At 51.9% G+C, this 21823-nt stretch overlaps 1 protein-coding gene across 4 annotated transcripts in view; it reads right to left on the bottom strand.

The window, feature by feature from the left end:
* Positions 1-947: 947 nt before the first annotated feature.
* LOC133344078 (collagen alpha-1(XIV) chain-like) overlaps positions 948-21823 on the bottom strand; it is a 97373-nt gene continuing 76497 nt past the window's right edge. For 3 of the 4 annotated variants that reach the window (XM_061554025.1, XM_061554024.1, XM_061554026.1), the window contains 6 exons: positions 21269-21304; positions 19937-20003; positions 17672-17863; positions 16797-16874; positions 14238-14393; positions 948-6475 (listed from right to left, as the gene is read on the bottom strand). In XM_061554025.1, the coding sequence (XP_061410009.1) occupies positions 6192-6475; positions 14238-14393; positions 16797-16874; positions 17672-17863; positions 19937-20003; positions 21269-21304 (813 nt within the window). In that variant the 3' untranslated portion in view covers positions 948-6191. The other variant, XM_061554027.1, reaches the window with a different exon arrangement.

Here is a 21823-nt window from a genome sequence, read left to right on the forward strand (position 1 = left end):
CGGTGACCTGATTCCGTTTTTGAATCCACGGCCAACATCAGCTGTGAAAATCTAAATATTTCCTGGGCCTCCGCTCGGTCGACTTGGCCTGGTATCGGGTGCGTAATGTAACATATCAGCACTGGGAAGACAAAGGCGGCCGGGCATACTGGACACACCACTACTTCGTGCCCCAGTGCCGGGCCTTCTATTATCAAGTTCTAAAAGCACTTGCTTCAAAGATCACGTGTAGGCTAAATGGGAGATCTTTGCATTTGTGCGTCTGCGAACCACGGGAGGGGGAGGGAGTACCCGCGCCCACACAGGGGAGCATTGTTCACGTCTTCGCCTCAACTCCGAGAGAGGGGGGGCTCCACTTTGTCAACTCTGACCGCCCGTGCGCGGCATGCGGCTCCCAGAGACGGCGGTGTAACGAGCGAAGTGACTGCGCGCCGTGCTGCCACGGCTCGTTTTGACCCTCGCGTTCGTATTACTCTTGCTCAGTCCGCATGCATATATACAAGTAGTCGTTTAGTCCATTGCGTATGTGGTGGGTGTAATGGGAGGCGGCTGGGTGGGCGGGCTAGGCGAGTGGAGGACACGAGTATGGATGATGAGTTTGCTGACAGTGCAATGCTCTCGAGGCGCCGCGTCTCACCTGCAGAGGAGACGACTCCGCGGCGCAGCTTCACTCGCGACCTAGAACTACCTACACCACCATCAACACTGCCTTCGTCATTCTCGTCATCAGCAGCAGCAGCAGCAACACCACCGACATCACCACCACTACTATTTTCATTAGCAACACCACGACAATTACAATCGACAACACCGATGTCACTAACATCACCTTTAGGACGATCATCAGCAACAACAACGCCACCACCCATCATCACAATCAACATAATCATGGCAGGGAAGACACAATTGGAAACATGGACACTAAAGCGACTGCAATACTCCCAGTAAACTATGCGACCCCTAAGTGTTTATTCATCGAGGCGACCGTCACAAATCAACAAGTGTAAAGCAAAATCAACAGTAACAAAATGAAGAGGAACAACATCCATCGTGGTGAGCAGCTTGCTCGTCGCTCCCTTGCACGCCCCAGGGGCTCTGATTCTCCACAAGCCGCGCACGTGCATGGCGCCACGCAATGCGGAGTGACCGTAACAGGTCTGGGCACATCAGCAGCGTCTTATAGAACACGACAGGGGTTCGACGATAGCGAGGTAATTGTAAGTTACTCCAGATAAACATTCCCCACCAACGCTGCAGGCTCAGTTGGCATACGAGTCACTCTCTCCCTTGCGCGACTGTGACCACGACCACCAAACCACACACACCATGTCACTCCGCACTGCCTCAAATGTACACGCGCAGGCGTTAAGCGAGGAGGTGAGTGGGTGGCAGTGTCTGTAATCCACCAACTCTCAAAGCAATCGAATGGCTAACTCACTTACAACGGAATATCGATGAGTTGCTCTGCATTGGCCATCGGGAAGAAAACGTGGGCACAGAACCGATCGAGGGGAAGCTGAAATTCACGATACTGTACAAGTATTCGAAAAAATATTTTTTCAAATTAATCGTAATATTAACGTTACTATTTGTCAACTTAGGCCTACACACTATCTGGTATCTGAATGGTGCTCGAATAATAAAACGTAAATTGAGATTTGAAATTTGGACTTCAAGCTTTCGTGACTGCAGGAATTCATATTATTAGTTCTTTCGGTAAAGTCACGTAGATAATATACGTGAATATGAGATTTGAAAGTCTAAAATCCACAGCTATTACAATTCGGCTCTCAGAACACGTCAGACAACAATGGCGAACTCCACATTTTCTTTTGAACCCTTGACCTCACTGGAGATTGTAAATGTGGGGCTGAACCCGCATACGTGGAATAACCTTCATATCAACTCGGGGTTTCGGATACTTTAGTGTGACGTTAAGGGCAATTGCGAGCGTGAAGCAGAGATCACGTGGCCCACAGCTACACTGCACGCGATGAACAAACTCGGTCCACATTCCGGGTCACCCTCCTCGGTCACCCTCCTCCTCCATCGCAGCTCTGTGAATGCGAATTCGCGTGCGTACCGGCAGTGCGGCCAGTCGCTCTAACCGGACTGTTTCGTTTCATTCATACTGTGTTCAACCACGACACTGCAGGTCAACACGAAGACGAATATCTCACGAATAGCCCTCAACAGACTGTTGGGGAAAGTGCTGTTTGAAGGCCCGAACGGCACACGAGGGGGTGGGTAGCCAGCACCGCGATCGACCGCAACACCACCCACTCACCCACCCACTCACCCACCAACTCACCCACCAACTCACCCACCACACTGCAGGTCGCCTCACTTTTCAGCTTCTTCACTCGCTCTGCTCCACTCTGGAATTCCCTGCCGTCGTCTAAATTCCCAAGCCTTGACAATAATAACCTTTCTCAAACGTGCCACACTCTTATCAATGACGACTGATAAGAGTGCTGTTTGTTGCTGGCTACTTGACGTTTTGGGTATTCGCTGAGTACCTGAGTTTAAAAAGAAAAGTCGAGCATCTGCAATGGGCCTCTGGGTCGGAATGGACACTTCAATTAGTCATTCAACCAACAGGTTTTAAAACGTCAGGGTCTAATTAGCAGTCGTTTCCCCTCCCTTTTCTCGATGGGTTTTGTGCCTACCTAAGCCGAGAGTGACCGTGGGAAATATCAATCCAATGATGACAACAATCTCCTTAATTATGGAGCTTTCGTGACTGCAGGAATTATTCTTTGGTTCTTTCGGTTAAGTCACATCTAAAGATAAAATAATATTATTTTATCTTTAGACGTGACTTAACCGAAAGAACCAAAGAACAATCTCCTTGTTACGGTGAACATCTCACGCGGTGATGAACGGGCTTGTGTCACACCGGTTGTTGTCACGAATACCAATGTTAGAGTGCGTTTAATTAGACCAATTAAATTCATGGACTTTGCTGATCAACTGCTGATTGAGAATGCCTCTCTACGTTCGTGGAAATCTGGTCCAGCAGGAGACGGAGGCATTGTTTTCCTCTCCAAGCCAGGAACGCGATAAGCCTTGCTGAGCAGGGGGTTGCATATCACGAGTTGACACGCATGCGTCTGTCGGAACGTTTACAACGTGCATCTGCCTGTCTCTCGTGGTTCTTACCTGGAGTGCACGCACACCCTGGGGGTGTGGAATGCCCTTTCGGTGGGTGTGAGACGTGTCAGAATTGTTTAGAAGGTAAATCATCGAAACACAAATTAAACACGGGCATGTAAAGTAACAACTTCCTTTGTTTTATAAAAAAAAACTAAGTATGTATTTATTAACATTATATTTTTTTACGATTGAGAACCAAAGGCTGCAGTGAAAGTTAAGAACCGCTGCTCGAGTGAGAACACCTGTGCCGTAATCATACAGACCTTTCAATTTCGTGATGGGGCGGTCATTAACGTCATTATCACTTGAGTGTGACGTCTGCAAGGGTCATCCCGAGGATGAATTGACCCTCGCCATGACAATGTGGAATTTCCAACACTATCCTGGCGAATATATTGTGTTGTCCCATTGCTCAATTGATTCTGTAGAGACGTTGACCTTGGCTTTAGAATGAATTAACTGGCCAGGTGGCACAGAGGTAGAGCTATCGGCTTGCAATAGGAAGGTTGTGAGTTCACATCCTGATTGAGAGTCGATTCAAACGACCATCCCCCCCCCCGAGGTGGATAGTGATTTGTATGCGAATGAACTCGCCCCCGCCATAGAAATTTGGAATTTCACCCTCTGGCTTCGGGCTATAAACGGGAGATGAGCACCACCCCAACGTTATTATGAGCAGGAAATAACTTAAGACTGGTTGCTGGACTATTAGAGGTGGCTCAGTAACAACCAGCGACACTCAAGGTCTCTCTGCTCACGTTTATAAGCACCGGGTACGAAACCCCCTTGAGCTGGGCAAGCAGTGGCCCAGCTTCGCACCAAATCACCCTGAATGCGCGCGATCACATTGGATATGAGATGCTAATCGCTATCGGCCAGTACTCGGACTGGTAATGATCAGGGCTAGTCTAACAACATGAGCACATCTCATAACGCACGCCACTGAGAAACCCGTCCTCTTGTGGACACGTGCACACGGTTCCAACAAGGGAACGTGATCTCAGAACGTCCACCACTCGCAATGGCAAGTTGTGAACTTTGTGATGAGATTTCAGCTCAGGTGTAAGAGGTAGACTTAGAACACAGGACAAGTGTTGGACAACCTTCCGAGTCGTCCGACTTTAGCTACGACGTGCCGATGCGGATTTCTCCATTGCTAAGGATGGGCGATGCGTTTCGGCCCCTGATGTGGAACTGGCTCAGAATGCAGGTGAATGGGAGTGCCAGGGCTGATAGAGAGAGGTCCGTGGTCCCACACAGAGAACGGCGAGTGGCTTCACGCAGCCGTGGTCCTGCTGCAGGGGTCGCCCTCAAGGGCCGTACACGCGGCCATCGTCACCACCATCACCGTGGGTGCCCCATAGCCCTGCCTGGGAGAACTCTCGCTCCCCAAGCCACTCGCAGCTTACACCGTGACTTCATCGTCACGAGAATAGTAATTTCCCCACATTATTCTTCAGCCGTGGACGTAAAAACTTAACACATTCGTCACCTTACCAGGATAATATATGCATAAAATAGGCAACGTTTTGGGCCAAAGCCCTTCTTAATATGCAATGCATTAGTGTCATTGCCAAAAATGTCGCCTATTGTATATTAATTTCCATTCAAGGCGAGTATTATTGGTGAATGTGTTGAGTTGTTGCTGTCTGTGCTTGTGCACCGCTGAATCCCTTGGGCTGGAGAGACACGGAGACGACGCTGCGCGCCAGGTCCGGTAAGCGCAATCACTTTGCTACAATCACTTTGCTACAATCACTTTGCTACAATCACTTTGCTGCAATCACTTTGCTACAGGTTCGACCCAAACGATTTTGGAGATCTCCGTGTTTTAGAAAACGCGTTAAACGAGCTCATCTCAGAGACCTGGAGAAAATAACACGACAGTTAATCTCATATTACATTTAGTTCATTGTTAAAACAATAACGGAATTTTAGTTACCTGTCCTCCCCTGTGTTTTAACACCATTATTAGTAAGCACCATTGTAAAAATCTTGTTCACTCTATTAGCCTCAGTGTGACGGGAGCATATCGTATCATAATTTCTGGAGTTGGCCAACCCTAAAACATCGAGGACTACACAAGTTGGTCGGCGCAGCTTCTGGCTGCCGCCTTGCGGTGTCGTCTGCGGTTCCCTGGGCCTCTCTGAATCTCTCAGGCGGGTGGGGTAAACGAGAAGTGTTCTCCTTACACATGCCACGTGATTAGTCAAGTTGTTATTTGCAAACATTGGAAATAATGGCTTCGATTTGCATTGTAAGCAAATCTATTGTAATTGGTGAACGGGAAGGTGGTGGCGCCCTCTATCTCGTGTTTGGAGATTAATTAGTCCCAATTTCGGAGCGCGTTACTTCACTCCAATGAAGAACTCGTGCCCTCGTGAACATCAACAACACGAGGTGACACCCCGACACAGTCCGGATAAACAGCACAGCCGCTCTCAGGCGGAGGCAAAGCTGAAGTTTCCTCTGCAGACTAAAAACACCCGAAAAGTAAAATTAAAAACTGAGAGCGATTCCGCAGACTCGTCACGTCGGCTACGGCAGAAGGACAGCGAATCTCACCGAGGGTGATTCCGAACAGCACCTGCAGGCAGCCGGACATCGAGCGCTCTGCACAAGCGGTGGGCGCACCCATTGGACAGGGAGGGGTCAAGGAACGGAGAAGAGGGAATTCTATCCGGACTTTGGGGGAGTTGACAGCACGGGTGTCTGGGGGAAGACAACTCAAGGCCTTCTGGACAGCAGAGGAGAATGAGCGACCTCCCACTGGGCGAATCAAGACAAGACAGCCGTGATGGCTGGAGCGGAGAGAGTGTAGAAGGGAGTAGAGTGAGACTAGAGGATGCAGGTGGAAGTGTAGAGGGGAGTAGAGTGAGACTAGAGGGTGCAGGTGGAAGTGTAGGGGCGGTTGAAGGGGAGAGGTAGGAGCAACTCTCAGCAACTGAAGGCGCTGTGCGGTGCAAGACGACTCATCACAGTGCAGCTAATGAACTCCCGTGTCTGCCATAACCGAGATCACGCGGTCGCGGGCGCTATCGTGGCGAGCGGCGGAAACGAGCCATCCACCGAGTCATCCCGGGAGACGGCACCTGCTCCTCCTCATCCAGCCCCGCTGCTCCGTCCGCCGCGTCCCCGTAGGCGCCCTCGTGGTGGCCGTAGGGCCCCGCGTAGTCCCCGTAGCGCCCCTCCTCCTCCTCCGCGTCCTCCTCGCCGCCCTCGTCTCCGCCCTCCTCGCCGGGCGAGTCGCCCCGTCTCGGCGGCGGCGCCGCGGGCTGCTGGCGGCCTCCTCTTCCTCCTCCCTCGGAGTTGTGGTCACCTTGTTGTTGTTGTCGTGGTGGTTGTTGCGTGTGTGTTTATATTCGTGTGTTTATGTTCGTGTGTGCGTTTCGCGGTTGTTTGTTGTTTCGCAAACAACGATGCAATGCATCGGCCGTTCCCCCACCACCAGAATAGGAGAACGCGTGTTAGACCTGTCAGAAGTCTGTTTTAATATCACACTTTATGTACAATCAGAAAACAAAACGTATCAAAAATCATTCACCACAGAACCAAATAAGGCCACGGTGATTGCAACACCTGTTCCACAGGTGCTGTTGAGGCGGTGTGCGGGTTGTCCCGTCAATGTTCTGACATGCGGCGTGTGACATCCTCAGCGTCACGTGTGGTGTGCGTTCGATGTTCCAGGGAGACAGGGAACGGTATGTGGCAGGCTGCTCCCGAACAACGACTATGACGAAGGCTAATCAGCAAAGGGTAAACACCCCAGTGGAGCGTGGCACGCCACTGACAGCGCCCAGCTGTGTCTACACTGCCCCCCGTGTGCAGACGTCGCGATTAGCGCGTGGTGCTGGCCAACAACCCCCTCGTGTGCCGTGCCGGCCTGCAAAGGTGCTGCTCGCGAACAGCACTTGCTCCTACAGTCTGTTACGGCTATCGGGTGATCTTTGTGCGCGTGTCTATGTGTGTGTCGGTGTGCGTGTGAATGCAACGTTTCAAAACAAGGCATAATTCTCGCGTAAGATGAGTGGATGAAAGAGAAGCGAGAGGTCGTGTCGAGTGCGGGCAGTGGTGGTCCAAGTCGGGGGTCAATCGCCCCACCCCCGCCCTTTGAGATCTGTAATATCGGTATTATATTTGATATTTACTGTAGAAACCGCATATCATGTTTTTATTTCATTAATGTAGTGGGCCCGATGAAAAATCTTTAACTTCCAAGACCGCCCCCACTCCCCCATCAAGTGGGAGGAGCTGCCGGGTGGTGATGCGATGGTGAGGAGGGTGAGCGCACAGACGCTGCTCACCGCTCTCCGCCCGGCCCCTGCGGCGCGCGGTGTCGGTCGACGCCGCAGCGACGGCGCGCAGTCGGCAACTGGCGGCAGCTCTGCGCCTTAGGCATCACAACAGCTCAGCCCCATGCTGACCCTTCGTTCTCTGTGTTGTAGAATGTGTCTGTCGCGGTGTGTATGACCCCTGGACGTGTGCATGCGTGCGCGTGCGTTCGTGCTTCGGGCGGGATGGCAGGCGCGTCATCCATCATAGTGCCGATCCCCACCATCATAATCCCCCTCCTCCGCCTCCCCAAGCCTCTCCACCCCAGTGTGGACTACGCGTTGAGTCGGCCACACGTGAACGCAAACGCCGGCGACCACCGACAAAGAGGAGAGAGAGAGAGAATGAGAGACACACACACACAAGGGCAGAGACACACACAAGGGCAGAGACACACATCGTCACCGTCACCACCGCGACGTGGGGGAGGCGGCACGCCACACCCTGGCACCCACCACGGCCCACCTCTCCGCGCTCACTGAATTTCTCAGTTTCAATACAAACCAGGTTGTTACACACTACCTGAGCCTGATGATTGGTAAACATGTCCCATGTCATATAGAGAGCAGCGATTTGAATCACTGTCAAAGATCCCCCATATTGCCTTGAGCAGACTGTAGGGGCAAGTTCTGTTAGTGAGTAGAACCTATGAAGGTGGACACGGAACATTATGGGGGTGGGTGGCCAACACCATTCCCGACTGCCTTTGTCTCCTTAGTGGCGATGGTTTACACACCGCACAGGTATTTATTTGAGGCTGGGTCGACCGAGGTGAGGCCCAGAACCGGTTCATATAATCGTCACTGGTGTTGGCCGCAATGGGGAATCGAATTCGGGTCGCCGGGTTTGTAGCACAGCGGGCTGACCACGACCCTACCGCTCCCCGCCCATGTATATGCACACACTCACGCATAGATTATATTTGTGAATGCATATATACATATAATGAGCCTGTAGAAATTCTTTGAGAATGCAGTCTTTTAAGTCTGTGATATGCTCACTCTGGTAAGTGCACATTTGGGGTATTAACTCCCGAGGTGCACGCACGCCCTGAACGAACGGCAGAGTGAGCGGTAGCCAAAGGAGACGTCGACGAGGAGGAGACCGAGAGGACGGATCAACTCGCGTGCGGCAGCGGCAAGGCGGATTGTTGCATGGCGGAACCGCGATGGACTGCAAAGGTTCGGGGAAGCCTTCATCCAGCAGTGGACAAACCAAGTTGTTTTTATTATGCACCTATACTAGGCACATCATCATCAGCCATGATCATTCCACTGCTGGATGAAGGCCTCTCCAAGCCGCACTTGCGTACGAATGGATTTCATCGCTCCATCTCCTCGGCGGTCGACGCCTTGAGGCGCGTTCCATTCCTCGGCTGCCACTCCGTTATGCTTGACCCTCGAATCGGTCCCCACGAGCACACTAGTGTTGACGGTCACCAACGGATCGCTAGACGCCCACCACACTGGGTGTGAAACGTTAGACGCCTATCCTCAAAACACTTTCACTGGCCCTTCTACCTAAAAAAGACGTGAACACAGTGCAAGCAGAAACTCAAACGCACACGTTGCTAACATTTGCATACGCATGCATTATGTATGCACACAACTGTCGGTTAACTTTAAATAACAACGCGTTGCTTCATTGCCACAGAGTCCCGGCAAAGGATCCACTGCTGCAGGCCCCCACCAGGGTGGGACGGGAACCGAGGGTTTTAGCGCCGAACAATTACTTGATGGAACGTTACAGCCAATGGGTTAAATTTTAATTTACTGACCCTATTATCCTAACTGATCTTACGTGAAACGGAAACAATAAAATAACAAAATAAATTAGCAAACAAAACGTCTCCTTCACGTAAAAATATGGCCTTCTGGGAGTGTGTCAATTCAGCAACGTTGCTTCCAGAGAAGCAAACCGAAGTTTATTAAATATCCATAAAAATAGCAGCCATCTGGAGCGTGGATGATTGGTCCTTTCCTCTCGGTGACTGGAAAGATTATTTTTGTGTTATTTTTCTGTAACCTTAGTTTGTGTACAAGTTCGCTGAAAGAAGAACTTGACGTCACAAACGGACCTACAAACACACAGAGCAGACTCCCAATTCACCAGGGTATTGGGTGGGGGAGGGCGGGGGGGCTGGGAGGGGGGCATGGCCAGAAAGAAACAGAAATAAGTCGTTGTCAAGAGTAAACTCAGCTCAACTCGGAGGAGGTTTTCGCAGCCAATATGATGATAGATAGGTTAATTTAGGGTGAGGCTACGCGATTATCTGGCCAAATATATGGTGTAAAGCCCTCCTCCACCAAACACAGCCAAGTAAATCGAATTTGTCACGTGGTGTGCAAGCATTTAAAGTTCCAATCAATATGTTGCTTCAGCTGACCAGTTAGTTGAAAATCAATGCACACAGCCAAAATTTGAGCGATGAAAATTGCTCTCAACTCACTGGTGAGTGAGCTGCAACAATGAGAATTGGCACGTAGTTCAACGCTTGTACACGCAACACTTTGATTGTTTGGCTGTGTTAGGGGGTGGAGGGTCTTACGAAATACATTTTGCAAGATCATTACGTGGCCTAATCCAAAACACAATTGTGAGTCTTGAGTGAATGAGACTATCAATTATAATTCTTGTCGGTACAATCGGTGTGCAGATGTAGAAGGCGACGCGTCCGCGGTCACGTGGGTGCCAAGTCTGCGACCCTCGACGAGTGAGGAGCAGCCAAACGTAAAGCGAATAAAAGGCGCGACAGAGCGGAGAGTCCGCCTACAGCTGATGGAGTTAATAGCGCACACGCACACACGCGGAGGAAACCTCAGGTTACCTTGCCAAGACGTTTCGTGGATTTAAACGCCTCGAGGCGTCGCGAACGGTCGCATGCGAAAGAGGAGCGCGGCGGTGATGGCGAGACAAGGATTCACGCTGTCAGTGAGATCCATCGTTTAATTTCACAGGCAGGTTTAATGCATTCAACACACACGAGGCACAAGGAGGTAGGCCTGCACAATGCACCTTCAACACACGGCTCTCCACAGAAGTGTAATTGTTATTGGTGTGTCGGTATTAATTGTAGTCGCTCATCGGACAGGGATACACGGGGTGTTAGGGGCACGTGCGGCGCCAGGTTAGTGTGTCGCTGTGCCGCGATAGCGCATGCAAAGCCACCCAGAAATCACGAGATTCGAGGTCACCTGGGTTCACGCCCGAGTCAAATCGGGGCCATTGACAATGCGAACAGGCGTTTACGTGACATGACCGCCACGCGGTAAACTTGGCCGGGCAGCGATTCGCATGTTCACAGAACGACGCTTCGCTTGGGCAGTGCCGCAGATTGGCCAACGTCACCGTCCGGATCTCAACATCGTCGTCCTAACCCAGGGCTCCATTTCTCAATCGGTGCATTCTGGGTCGCTGCTACACTGCAGTAGGCAGTCACGTGATCAGAGGCCACGGCCAGAGCAAGAGATATATTTGGATGGGATGTGCAGGGCGCGTGAACAGTTTCATGGTAATTGACCCAGACAGACCCGGGTGAACCCGAGTCTTGACCCTAACACCACACAGGAGATGTCGTTTTGCAGGTAATCGTCTGTACTTTTAGAAGGAATAAGTGAAAGGTCTAACGAATGAAATGGAAAGCACCATCGCCACCCTCCCCACGCGGATGGGAAAGCCGAGTTCGTCCCGAGTTCGTTCCGGGTACGCCCGACACTGCCGCGGTATTTTACGAGCGCTTCTCCCTCACTAAGGAAGGCGGACAAATGATTCAAATCTGCATTAAAGAATTCCTCATTGGTTTACATCCTTCACCACATACAAATAACTTCAGAGTGTCTGAAATGTACGTCCAAATCTATGGAACTGCCACTGGACGGCTAAGATTTCATCGTAAAGTTGGGCATTGCCAATAGGCGACCGACCACATGTGCTCCAATTGCAGCACTGCAGTGGAAACGGTGATGGACGGCAAGTCTGTTGCCTGTGGTTGTGCACGACTGCTTGGTGCAGTGCAGTCAAATTTAAATTATTCAATATATTAAGTTTGCTTTAAATATCTACAATCATGGCTTTTGGAATAAAAACTCAAATTCCAGATCGTAATTGAACGGAGACTTTGATTTATCGATGGGTTTGGGGAATTTTCGTTATTTGTTGTTGTTGCAATATTTGCAAGTGTTTGATCCAGACAGCCGTGTCACAGCCAGCCCGGTCATCGCCTACCCCCGCTTTCGTAGAATCGATCGCTGGAGCTGCAGCGTGACCAAGGCGTTCCCCTCGTGAAGAAACTTGTCGATATCAAATCCCTGACACCAACATTGAAGACCATCTCCACCAGCCTACCGCATGGAACGCATTATCCAGCACGGCCCATCTCTGGCTCTACCATCAGCCAGCTCCCATCTCTTGGTGTCCCACCAACCTCGTCTGACTGATGCTTGTATCAAATCATCTCTGGAATTGTAAAAATGTCTTCCTTTCCAACTTTGCCTATGCCCATCTTTGTTTTATGTCAGGTCTCTAATAATGTTTTTTCTTCTAACGAATTGGCAGCATTTCTGAGATGGCAAATGTTTGAATTCCTATGATAAGTATTTGAGAGCAGTGTGACGATTGTTATGGTGTATGATGTGTACGCTTACTGCAAGGTGCCTTGGAGTAGTTATATAAATGTGAGTATTGATCATTCTATCATTATTATTGTCATGCCAAATGCCGCACACAGAACGACTGCGCAGGTGGAAGCTCCTCAGAGTGAGAACAGCGACGGCAGCGCTGAAGCCACACGAAGCTCGCGGCTATCTTCGCTATGTACGGGCACGTGTGCGCACACACGTGCCCGTACGGTCACCATTCTCCTCTCAAGCTGCAGGCGCATGGCTGGTTTTAACCGAAGTTAGGGTGGAATGACTGAATAAGCGACGGCTCTGAGAGGCCTTCGTCTAACAGTGGATAGATAATGGCTGCAGATAACGATGATGGCGATGAGGTGGGAATGGAAGAAATCTGCCGTGCACAGCCATCGATGTGTCCCTCGGCTAACCGGCGAGAAATCGTGGCACACCCAAGGAGGCGACCGTGCCGATGCCCAGAGGCAGCAGGGGGCGTGCGAGAGGAAGAGAGGAGAGCAGCATTATGGGGATGCCTCGTAAAGCCGGTGGGGGGCGATGGGGGGCAACATGTGAGTGCCCCCCCACTCCGTGCGCAAGCTGAAAGCGAGCATGCATCACCGCGCTGGTCCAGCGCGACACTGGGGTTTGCAGAGACGCGGTTCCTCCTCCTCCTCTCAGCAATGCTCCGCTCGGGGTCAGACATGTGATCACAAGCTCATATCACTCTGGGTGACTGACACCAGAATAAAGACCGAGATCGGTTGAAGAAGGGATCATGTTGCTGCAGAATCCCCAAGGTCACGCAGGGCGTCACCGTCCAGTGGGACGTCAAGAGCCGTCCTTCACCGATACGAGTGAACCGCGTTCTGACTGTGGCTCAGAATGGCATCGGTGGCGTCATTTAGCCATCGGTAATGTTCATCGTATAAAAACGCCTTTGGCAATAAAAACATTCTTCTGAGTCCATTGCTTACAAGAGTGTGAGTGTCACGAAAAATATAACACAGAGTGGGTTTCCACAGGCAACAGTAAGATCCGTAATTGATTTTTGTGTCAGGCCACAAAATTATTTGGTCAAATCTATGTCGTGAAGGCCCCTCTACCAACACACAACATGGCCACACAAGTCTGATTTTCACGCACAAGCATTTACGTGGCAATTCTGATTGTTTCAGCTCACTCTCCGGTGAGTTGAAGAGCAATTCTCACAGCCAAATATGGCGTTAAGATCAATAACGTTTACTTTGAAACTGCATCAAGGTACAGGCAGTCAGAATAAAAATTCAGCAAGTGACAAATGTATTTATTTGGCTGTGTCATGTGGTGGAGTGTCTAAACGACACATATATGGCCAGACCCTTAGATGGCTTGACCAAAACATCAATCGTAATAACAATGTCAACTTAAAATGCGCACAGTAGTTGCCTGCTCTGCGAGAAGATGGATGACGACTCGGAGGCGTGAGGAGCCGCCGCAGACGATTGGGGAGGCAGCCAGGGAGTAATCCAGCACCACATTCCCACCAAGCTCTGCGGCCGTCTATATATCGACGGTGTTATCAGCCTTTTAATGAGTGTTTACACGTGGGAAGAACCCAGAGCACCTGGAGAAAGCCCACGTGTGCGAGGGGGCAACACTCTATCCTGTACAAATGGAATAGATGGACTTTAGTCTACACTTAGCTGTACAGCCAGGAAGTGAACCAGGGTATGGCACCTGGACACCCACCAACCCTGGCTGCTGCCTCCGCAATGCGGGATGAGAGGCTGCGTGTTGCAGCTGTATGAATATATTACGAGAGGATGTTTTTTCTCAAAGAGAGGCAATGGACGAACGGGACGGGCAACTATTAAGAAGAGGGCCAACGAGCAGACAAGAGGGGCAGACAAGGGGGGCAGCAAGAAGAGGGGCAACGGTCGAATGGGAGAGGGGACGAGTGTTCGATATCGTGACGGGCGAGTAAATAAAAACATAAAAGCAAAATGTGAGAATATCAAATGACTGGCCACAAAAACGAAACCTCGGCATCAAACAAACGAAGGAGGATGAGGAGAGGGCCCGCGTTTAAACGGCAGGCCGAGAACGGCAGTGCCGGTACTGCCGGAGGCGGTGACGCGTGCCCGCGTCAGTAGTTACCTCCGATGTTGTAGCCGCCGCACATCGACGCGTCGCAGTAGCCGTTGGGGCCCGGCGAGCCCCGTAGCCCAGGCGAACCGAAGGAGCCTGGAGGCCCCGGGGGCCCTCGCATTCCCTCAGGGCCCGGAGAACCCTGCCGACCCTCTCCAGGGGAGCCTGAAGACAGAGAGGAGATCGGTCGCCATAATTATAGTTCGGACAAATTTAGCCTTGCTTAATGCAACCCCTAACTAGTCTGCGTTTCTAGCACTGGTCTCTCACCAAACCTGCGCAGTGTCCTGCACCAGCGCACAGCACCACGCCGGTGCCAGATCTCGGGGAAAATAGATTCCGGGCACCTGGAGACAGATGCCGGATTGGCGGACTCTGCAGGTCAAACGTGGGACAGGTGTCGACACAAGCGGGCCCTTGGCAAGCGCTCCGATTGCTCCTCTCTCAATCCCCCCACTCGGCTGCCTTCCACACAACCGCATGTGCGAAGGTGGAGCGGTGGTGCAGCGGTTAGTGAACTGTGTTATATACCAGGCAACACGCAGTCTGATTCACTGCCGAGGCTAACGTGAGTGGTGAGTGACATCTGAACTGGTCCTGGGCTCCACCCATCCCTCCCCATCCCTTTGGTAATCCGCACTGGCCAACGAGGTGAAGTATGGTCAAACAACCTCCACGACCGGCATGGCATAGGAAGACCTTCATCCAGCAGTGGATTGGCAAAGCGTTGTAAATATGTATTTATAATTTTACCTAGAAGTGTGGTTCAGCGTACGGTATCATGCACGAGGGATCTCTTTGTAGCGTGAGCCCCATGTGGGACCGCAAACCCAATGACCCTTTGTTGCCAGTACCCGCACAATGAGGCACTCGCTCAAGAATGTTGTCTTTACGACCAGGGTGAAATGCTTTATTGTGTAAAAGCTGCTCGTCTGTCACTACATTAATACCACGGCAGTAGCAATCGACATCTGGGGGAGTAACTCACAGGGCCGGGTCTGTTTTGTTGCTCACATGAAGTAACGTTTCACAGTCTCCAGAGCCACGAGCGCTGTGCTCGCATTTCCCAGGAGCAAACCATAGACCAGTTTCACTTTCTCTGAGTCTCATCAGCAGGGTATGTGACTCATGAAACAAACAATAGGTGTCAAAAATGACGTCGTGCGTCTCTCTGTTTATCCGGGAGAGTCTCGCCGAGTGTCGAGACTATTCTTCCGGGTCCCACTACTTTGGGATGTCTGGCCAATTACTTGTGGGAGGAAACTGGAGTAACCGGAAAACCCACCACACACACGGGGGGATAGCACGCAAACCTCCGCACAGATAGACTTAAGGATCCACTTCTGTCTCCTGGCCACCTCGCATCCAAATCGACCAAGGAGTGTTTTTGACACTGCACGAGTGCGCTACGTTATGGGCAATATCTCTCCACAGCCAGGACCTATCCACTGCTGGATGATGACAATCGCATTTCCTCCCAGTCTTGCGTTACAGCAATCACCTGGCTCCGGCAACCCAGAGCTGGCTGGCGTGGTGCTGGTGACACTGCCCTCTCGTGCACTGTTCCGGCCTTAATAGGTGCTCTCTAAAAGCACTTGCCCAATGCGTGCACGGCTGTAAGAGAAGCTTTGTTTTTAGCCGTGCGGACAGACCACACTTTATTTTCCCGTGACTCACTGAACACGACAAATGATAAATATTCGTTTAAAAACACGACCATTCGCTTCCAATTCCCCAGCCAAATGGCAGAGAACCATTTGCATTCGAATCAGTGCCTGCACAGAATATCCATTAGCATAAAAATGTACGAATATGGAAAATGAAAAAATGGAAAAAAAATCAAGCGGCAAGGGTTGCGTGTTTTTCTTCTTTTTCTTCTTCTCTTCTGTGTGGAAAATAGTTGGCAGCTCTGAAGGAACTCAAGAAGCCCGCCATGGAGGAAGGCATGTGTTCTATATTTTCTCCCTCTGGGCACGAGTCCAAGTGCGCGCTCCGGTGCGAGAGTGGAGGGCGCAGCGGAGAAGCGGAGAAGCAGAATCGGAATGGGGGTCAGGGGCGGCGAGCGTCACTGGAAAATACTCACGCTCGGCCGGCCAGCCGAGACAGGCCTCTGCGGGCTGGGTGGGGGAGACTGTCGGGGCAGGAGCCGTGGGGCGCGGAGAAAGGGGGGCTTGGGGAAGAGTCGGCAAGGAGGGGGGTGGAGAGCCGGAGAGAGGAGCGAGCAACAGAGACGCAGGAGGTGTCGGAAAGAGATGGGTAGGGGACAGGGGAACGGATCAGAGAGGACGCCAGTGCAGACACAGTCACGGAGGTGAGTGAGAGAGGAAGTGTGGGAGGTGAGCAAAGGAACAAAAGAAAAGCCCGCGTTGACACGCGAGGTAGACGCAGCGAGACAGATGCGGTGACGGGGACAGGCGCAGACACGCGCAGACACGCAGACGCACGGGGAGGAATGGGAGGCGCAGTGAGACCAGGAGAGAGGCTTGCAGGCTGCGCGTGTGTGCGTGCGCGCATACGGAGAGGCAGGGTGCGACGATAGAGAGGGGGAGGGGGGTGGGGGGCATTTACCTGGAGAACCTTGAGGGCCGGGCAGTCCTGAACTTCCAATGCCCGTGGATCCCCGCTCGCCCTTCTCTCCAGCGAGGCCTGAGGGACGCACACAGTCCACGCCATGGTCACCCCACGTCCCCCAAATACAAGATCCCCTGTATAGCCTTAACAGACTTTTGGAACAAGTGCTGTTAGCGAGCACCTATGAAGGCCGGCACAGCACACAAGGGGGTGGGTCGCCAACAGCACACCCGGCCACCTTTGTCTCCCCAGTGGTCATGTTTACACACCACACCAGGTACTCATTAGAGGCTGAGTCGACCTAGGGGAGGCCCAGGACCGATTCAGGTAATCCTCACTGATGTTAGCTATGAGCAGAAATCGAACTCTAATCGCTGGGTTCGTCGCACAGTGCGCTAACCACTGCACCATCGCTCCACCCCAGGATGAGTTAATCTCCGCCAAGCAGTGTGACGCATGGGACGAGACATTCAATGAATAAATAACCAACAACCCCGGCAAAACAAAACAAAGGAGTGACGGCTGCCATAATATATCGTGCACTTTGAAGCGCAAACTTTTGTCAACGCATTCTACAATTTAGCAGAGCCATACCTTAGATGCCCGGCGGGCCCACACGTGGGATGCGCCTCGCGGCAGGGAGAGTACCGCTGCTCAGAGGGCCGCAATGAGCGGGACGTGAGCAAGAGGCAGAGAAGAGAAGAAAGTGGACTTTTTGGATGAAAATTAAGAGGTGGAGTAAGGAGGGGGCATTAGAGGGAGGAGGAAGAGGTGGATGAGGAGGGAGGGATGAGAGAGAGGGAGAGATGGGGAGGGAGGGTGCTCCATGGAGCGCGTGGAGTCAGACAATCTCGAGAGTGGAGCCGCCTCACCTCTCTCCCCGCCGCGACCAGGCATACCGGGGGACCCTGGGAAACCCGGGCGACCCAGAGGCCCCGGCTCCCCAGGCGGCCCGGGGGGCCCTGGGCGTCCCGCCTCCCCTTTGGGCCCCGGCAGGGCCCGGACATGGTGGTGGTTGTTGCTGGGGATCTGGTTTATGATGCTGTTGAATCGGCTGATGTGGCCTGAAGATGGGATACGGACACAGTGGTGAGAGCAGAGGACACTCGACGTCACCGCCGGTGCTGGCAGACGGACACGAGCACCGTGCCCGTGCCACTACCGGGGGGAGCGATGATGGCCCTTCCTTGAGACCCCGAATTTTTGTGTTTTATTGACGTTTCTTTGTGCCAAGACTAGTTTTGTAACCGAAAATTTTCTATGAGAAAAAAACAAGAAATGACATCAATTAAAAGCATTTTCTTGGAACATGCATGTCACGTTTTTATTAACTTCGGGGTGGCCTGTTTGTAAAGTTTGACATTTTGCGACCACCCCCACCTTGAGAAGTTACTCGTTTCATCACTGTAACGACACGTCGACTTATCGATTAAAATATATTTAATGCTTGCGACACATATCATGATGCCTTAAATAATTGGAGGATTGTGGGCAATGTATGAATAACTCGCTCTTAGCTCCGAATGGCCACGTTAACATAAAGTATCGTTCAGGCAATCAGACCAGCGATACTGGAGGTCAAGAGGCAGAGAGGATTAAGAGATAGGCTTCTGCAGAGATGATTGAACGGAAGCCAATTTATTTGTAACCCAAATTGAATGCAAAGTTTGGTGCATTTCTGAATGTTCGCCATTCTGACAAAGCATGCTCTGAGCCGCTAGACTCGACAAACGTGCGTTACTTGCTGCCAAACCTTGAGGAACATTTTTTTGGAATCACCTGCAGCCGCAGAGATGTGCATGACATAGATAAGTAGTACACATCTCCCACCGCCGGAGCGGAGACGGAATGGAGAATTCCAAATTTTACGCCCTTCGGCGTGAAGTGCTGCAGGTTGTGCGAGTGTGAGCAGTGACGCAGCTCACCGGGAGAGCGTGACGACAAGCCTCTCTCCTAAACGATCCTGAGAGCTTGCGCCTTTGCAAAACTGCAAAACGCGTTTCTTAATACCCTTTGTACCAGAAACCACTCGTGCAAGGGCCTCTTGCTCGTGCCAAGTCTATAAAGCAATGGCAACCGCACATTAACCGAGAGATTTACACGTGGTTTATAAGTGGCACGTTCTGTTTAATCGCTGCATCTTTCAGAAGCCACTGTCTCGTGGGGTTTTATGGAAACGCAGGTAGCGATGTTTAAGAAATTACGCCACGTGCGATGGCTCCACAATTCCAACTGCAGGTGGCACACCGGCGATGTTATTTAACAAAAAGAAGAGTAAAACGTGCCGGCGTGCATCACGGCATTTAATTTACGAGCTGGGTCTGGCAGCGAGCCTCGGGGACGTGAACACGCCAGCACGCAAACTCTCCGCATTGCGCGCTCCCCAAATTATTGCGCGTGTTTACAGCAAATTTCACAAACATGCTGGAAATTACACAGCAACAACAAAGAATGACTCGCGCTGAAATACGAAGTCATTCTTTCCACAGACGTTTCCCGGGCATGGATTTGAGCCAAAGAGCGACAGCAACTGCAGCCCCGCAGCGCTGATGGCGGTCGTTTAATCATGATCAGAATATTTCATTAAACTGGAGGAATCCGATGAGCTATGATGCTCTTAATCACGAATGTCCAGTTGGGGCGGGTAAGAACGTTACAACAAACAATAAAATAACATGATAGGAGTGCAAAGTACAAGAAAGGTCAACAATCACCCAAACACGAAATAAATACAACACCAAACCATCCCCATCCTACCAGACAAAGCTCACCGAGGTAATAACTTAGTTTTCAAAAGCGCCTGGTCACTGCCACTACCCCAGTGTCGAGTAACTTCCCAGGTGGTCGAGTGGCTCGGGAAGTGGAGCGCTGATCTGGCACCCCTGAGAGCCGGGGTTCGAATCTGGTTTCAGCGGTGGTGCGTTGATGGTTTCAGCTGAGTCACCACCAATGGCTTAGATAAAAACCCACAGGCTCACACAGAGACCCACAGGCTCACACAGAGACCCACAGGCTCACACAGAGACCCACAGTAATGTCCTGCATAATATGTGGGTAGTCGGTCCTGGCTCTACGAATACCACTGGTGTTGTTATTTTCTGGCACGACTCTACGAATGTGCAGCAGCAGGAACTCACTGTTGATCATCTGCTCGCAGACCTGCCGCGCGAGCATCCGCACCACATTCTGTCCCTGAGCATCGCCCTGTGGGGGCATGGGGTGGGGGAGTCAGTGGAATCGATGGGGGGGGGGGGGGGGGAAGCAAAATGAGTCTCCACCATGGCGCCGTGCAAGAAAATGAGGGAGTGAATGGGCACCACGTAACCTTGCGTGGGAAACAAGGGTTAGGGAAACAGGGTGAGGGTTCGGTATAAGGTTTATATTAGGTTTGAGGTTAGGTTAGGTTTTGGGTTACAGATATCGTTAGATATAGGGTTGGGGATTAGAGATAAGGTTAGGAATAGAGTTGAGGACAGGTTTGAGGTTAGGGTTAGGGGCAGGTATCAGGGTTGGATTAGGGTTGGGGTTGGGGTTAGGGTCGGGGCTAGAGTTTGGAATGTGGATACGGTTGGAATTAAAGATTTTAAGGTTAAAGTTGGGTTCGCGTTCTATTTAGGGATTGGATGAGGGTTAGGGTTCAGGCTAAAAGGTTGATGATCGAGATCCGCTATCGATTGGCTACAGTGCAATTAACCATCACTGTAGCGCTGCTCCCGCCAGTGCCCACCACGGCTCCTCTGCAGGGTGGACACCACCTGGCCGCACGGTCGAGTGCGCTACTTCTGCAGAGGCCGTGCCAGCAGTCACGATTACATATTTACGAGTCCTGACGGCGAGATTGCTGTTCCCGCGAGTGCTCCGGCCAAAGGGCAATTGGTAACGTGCGCTCGTATCGAGCCAGATTACCGCGCAACGCGATGATGACCGGAGCGCCATTCTGCCGGCTCACGTGTGGGGAGCGAGTGAGGGCCGCGAGGAGAAATCGCGAGCTCAGCTGTAGCACTCGATTTGAGCCGTCGGGAATTGAAGCGACGGCTCGAGGCTGCGAGAGACGGGGTGACGGAAGGAACGGAATGGAGCGCCACGCTCACGAGTTTGTGACCTTGCGGCACGTGGTGGTGTGGGTGGGGTGCCCATCATGCACCAAGTTCGGTTCATGCGCTCAGTCGGCCCTACCACGTCCCCTCACCTGCTGTGACTGCAGCAGGTGAGGGCATGTGGGGAGAATTTAGTTTCAGCTGGGCCCGAAAAATATATCAGCACCCGGCACACCACAACCAAATAAACCCCTCGCTTTGGCTGTGGTTACCAGTCACGCGGCTGCTCTAGTCGACCATGGATGTGGCAGTGAGACATTAAACCTTGGACTGCGTAATCCTGAAGCCGAGGAGTGAACATCCAAATCCCTCCAATTCTCTGACCCCCGATCCCCGGAACACCAGCGGTGCTCGTGTTGCGTACACACTCACCCTCTCTCCCTTTTCTCCTTTCGTTCCTGCTGGGCCCTGACGTGGTGGGGAGACAGACGGACAGAGAATAACACACGCGTTGTGAATCAGTGCCAAGCGGGAGTTACACGCGTCGCGTGCGTGCAGATCGCCGGGCTCCAGGCAGGGAGGCCGAGCGTGGAACCGCGCTGGCTCCACTCCCCGAAGCCGGGAGCCCAGAGCCGCGAGCGGCACTGCCCGGAGCAGTATTCGGCGGCGCAAACAGCAGCCACTCACTCGCACTCTGTGCAAGCTTGTGAGCGAGCGAGCGAGCGAGCGAGCGAACGAGCGGTGTGACTCAATATTGAAAGAAAAATCCACACGGGTTTCCCCCCCCCATCCCCCTTGAGAACCAAAAAATATAAATTTTATTTATATTTATTAATATAGAGCCTTGTTTATAGAGTTTGGGATTTTAAGACCATGCCCCCCACCCCCTGCCTGGCCCCCGCCCTTCACCCCTACAGTGGGAGGTTTCTCAATCCACCCAGCAGAAAAGCCTGCGGCCCGGTTCTAGACGGTGACATGGCAGAGACC

This window comes from Lethenteron reissneri, chromosome 19 (genome assembly GCF_015708825.2).
Source record: "Lethenteron reissneri isolate LAM-NWPU_2019-01 chromosome 19, ASM1570882v1, whole genome shotgun sequence".
Classification (NCBI taxonomy): domain Eukaryota; kingdom Metazoa; phylum Chordata; class Hyperoartia; order Petromyzontiformes; family Petromyzontidae; genus Lethenteron; species Lethenteron reissneri.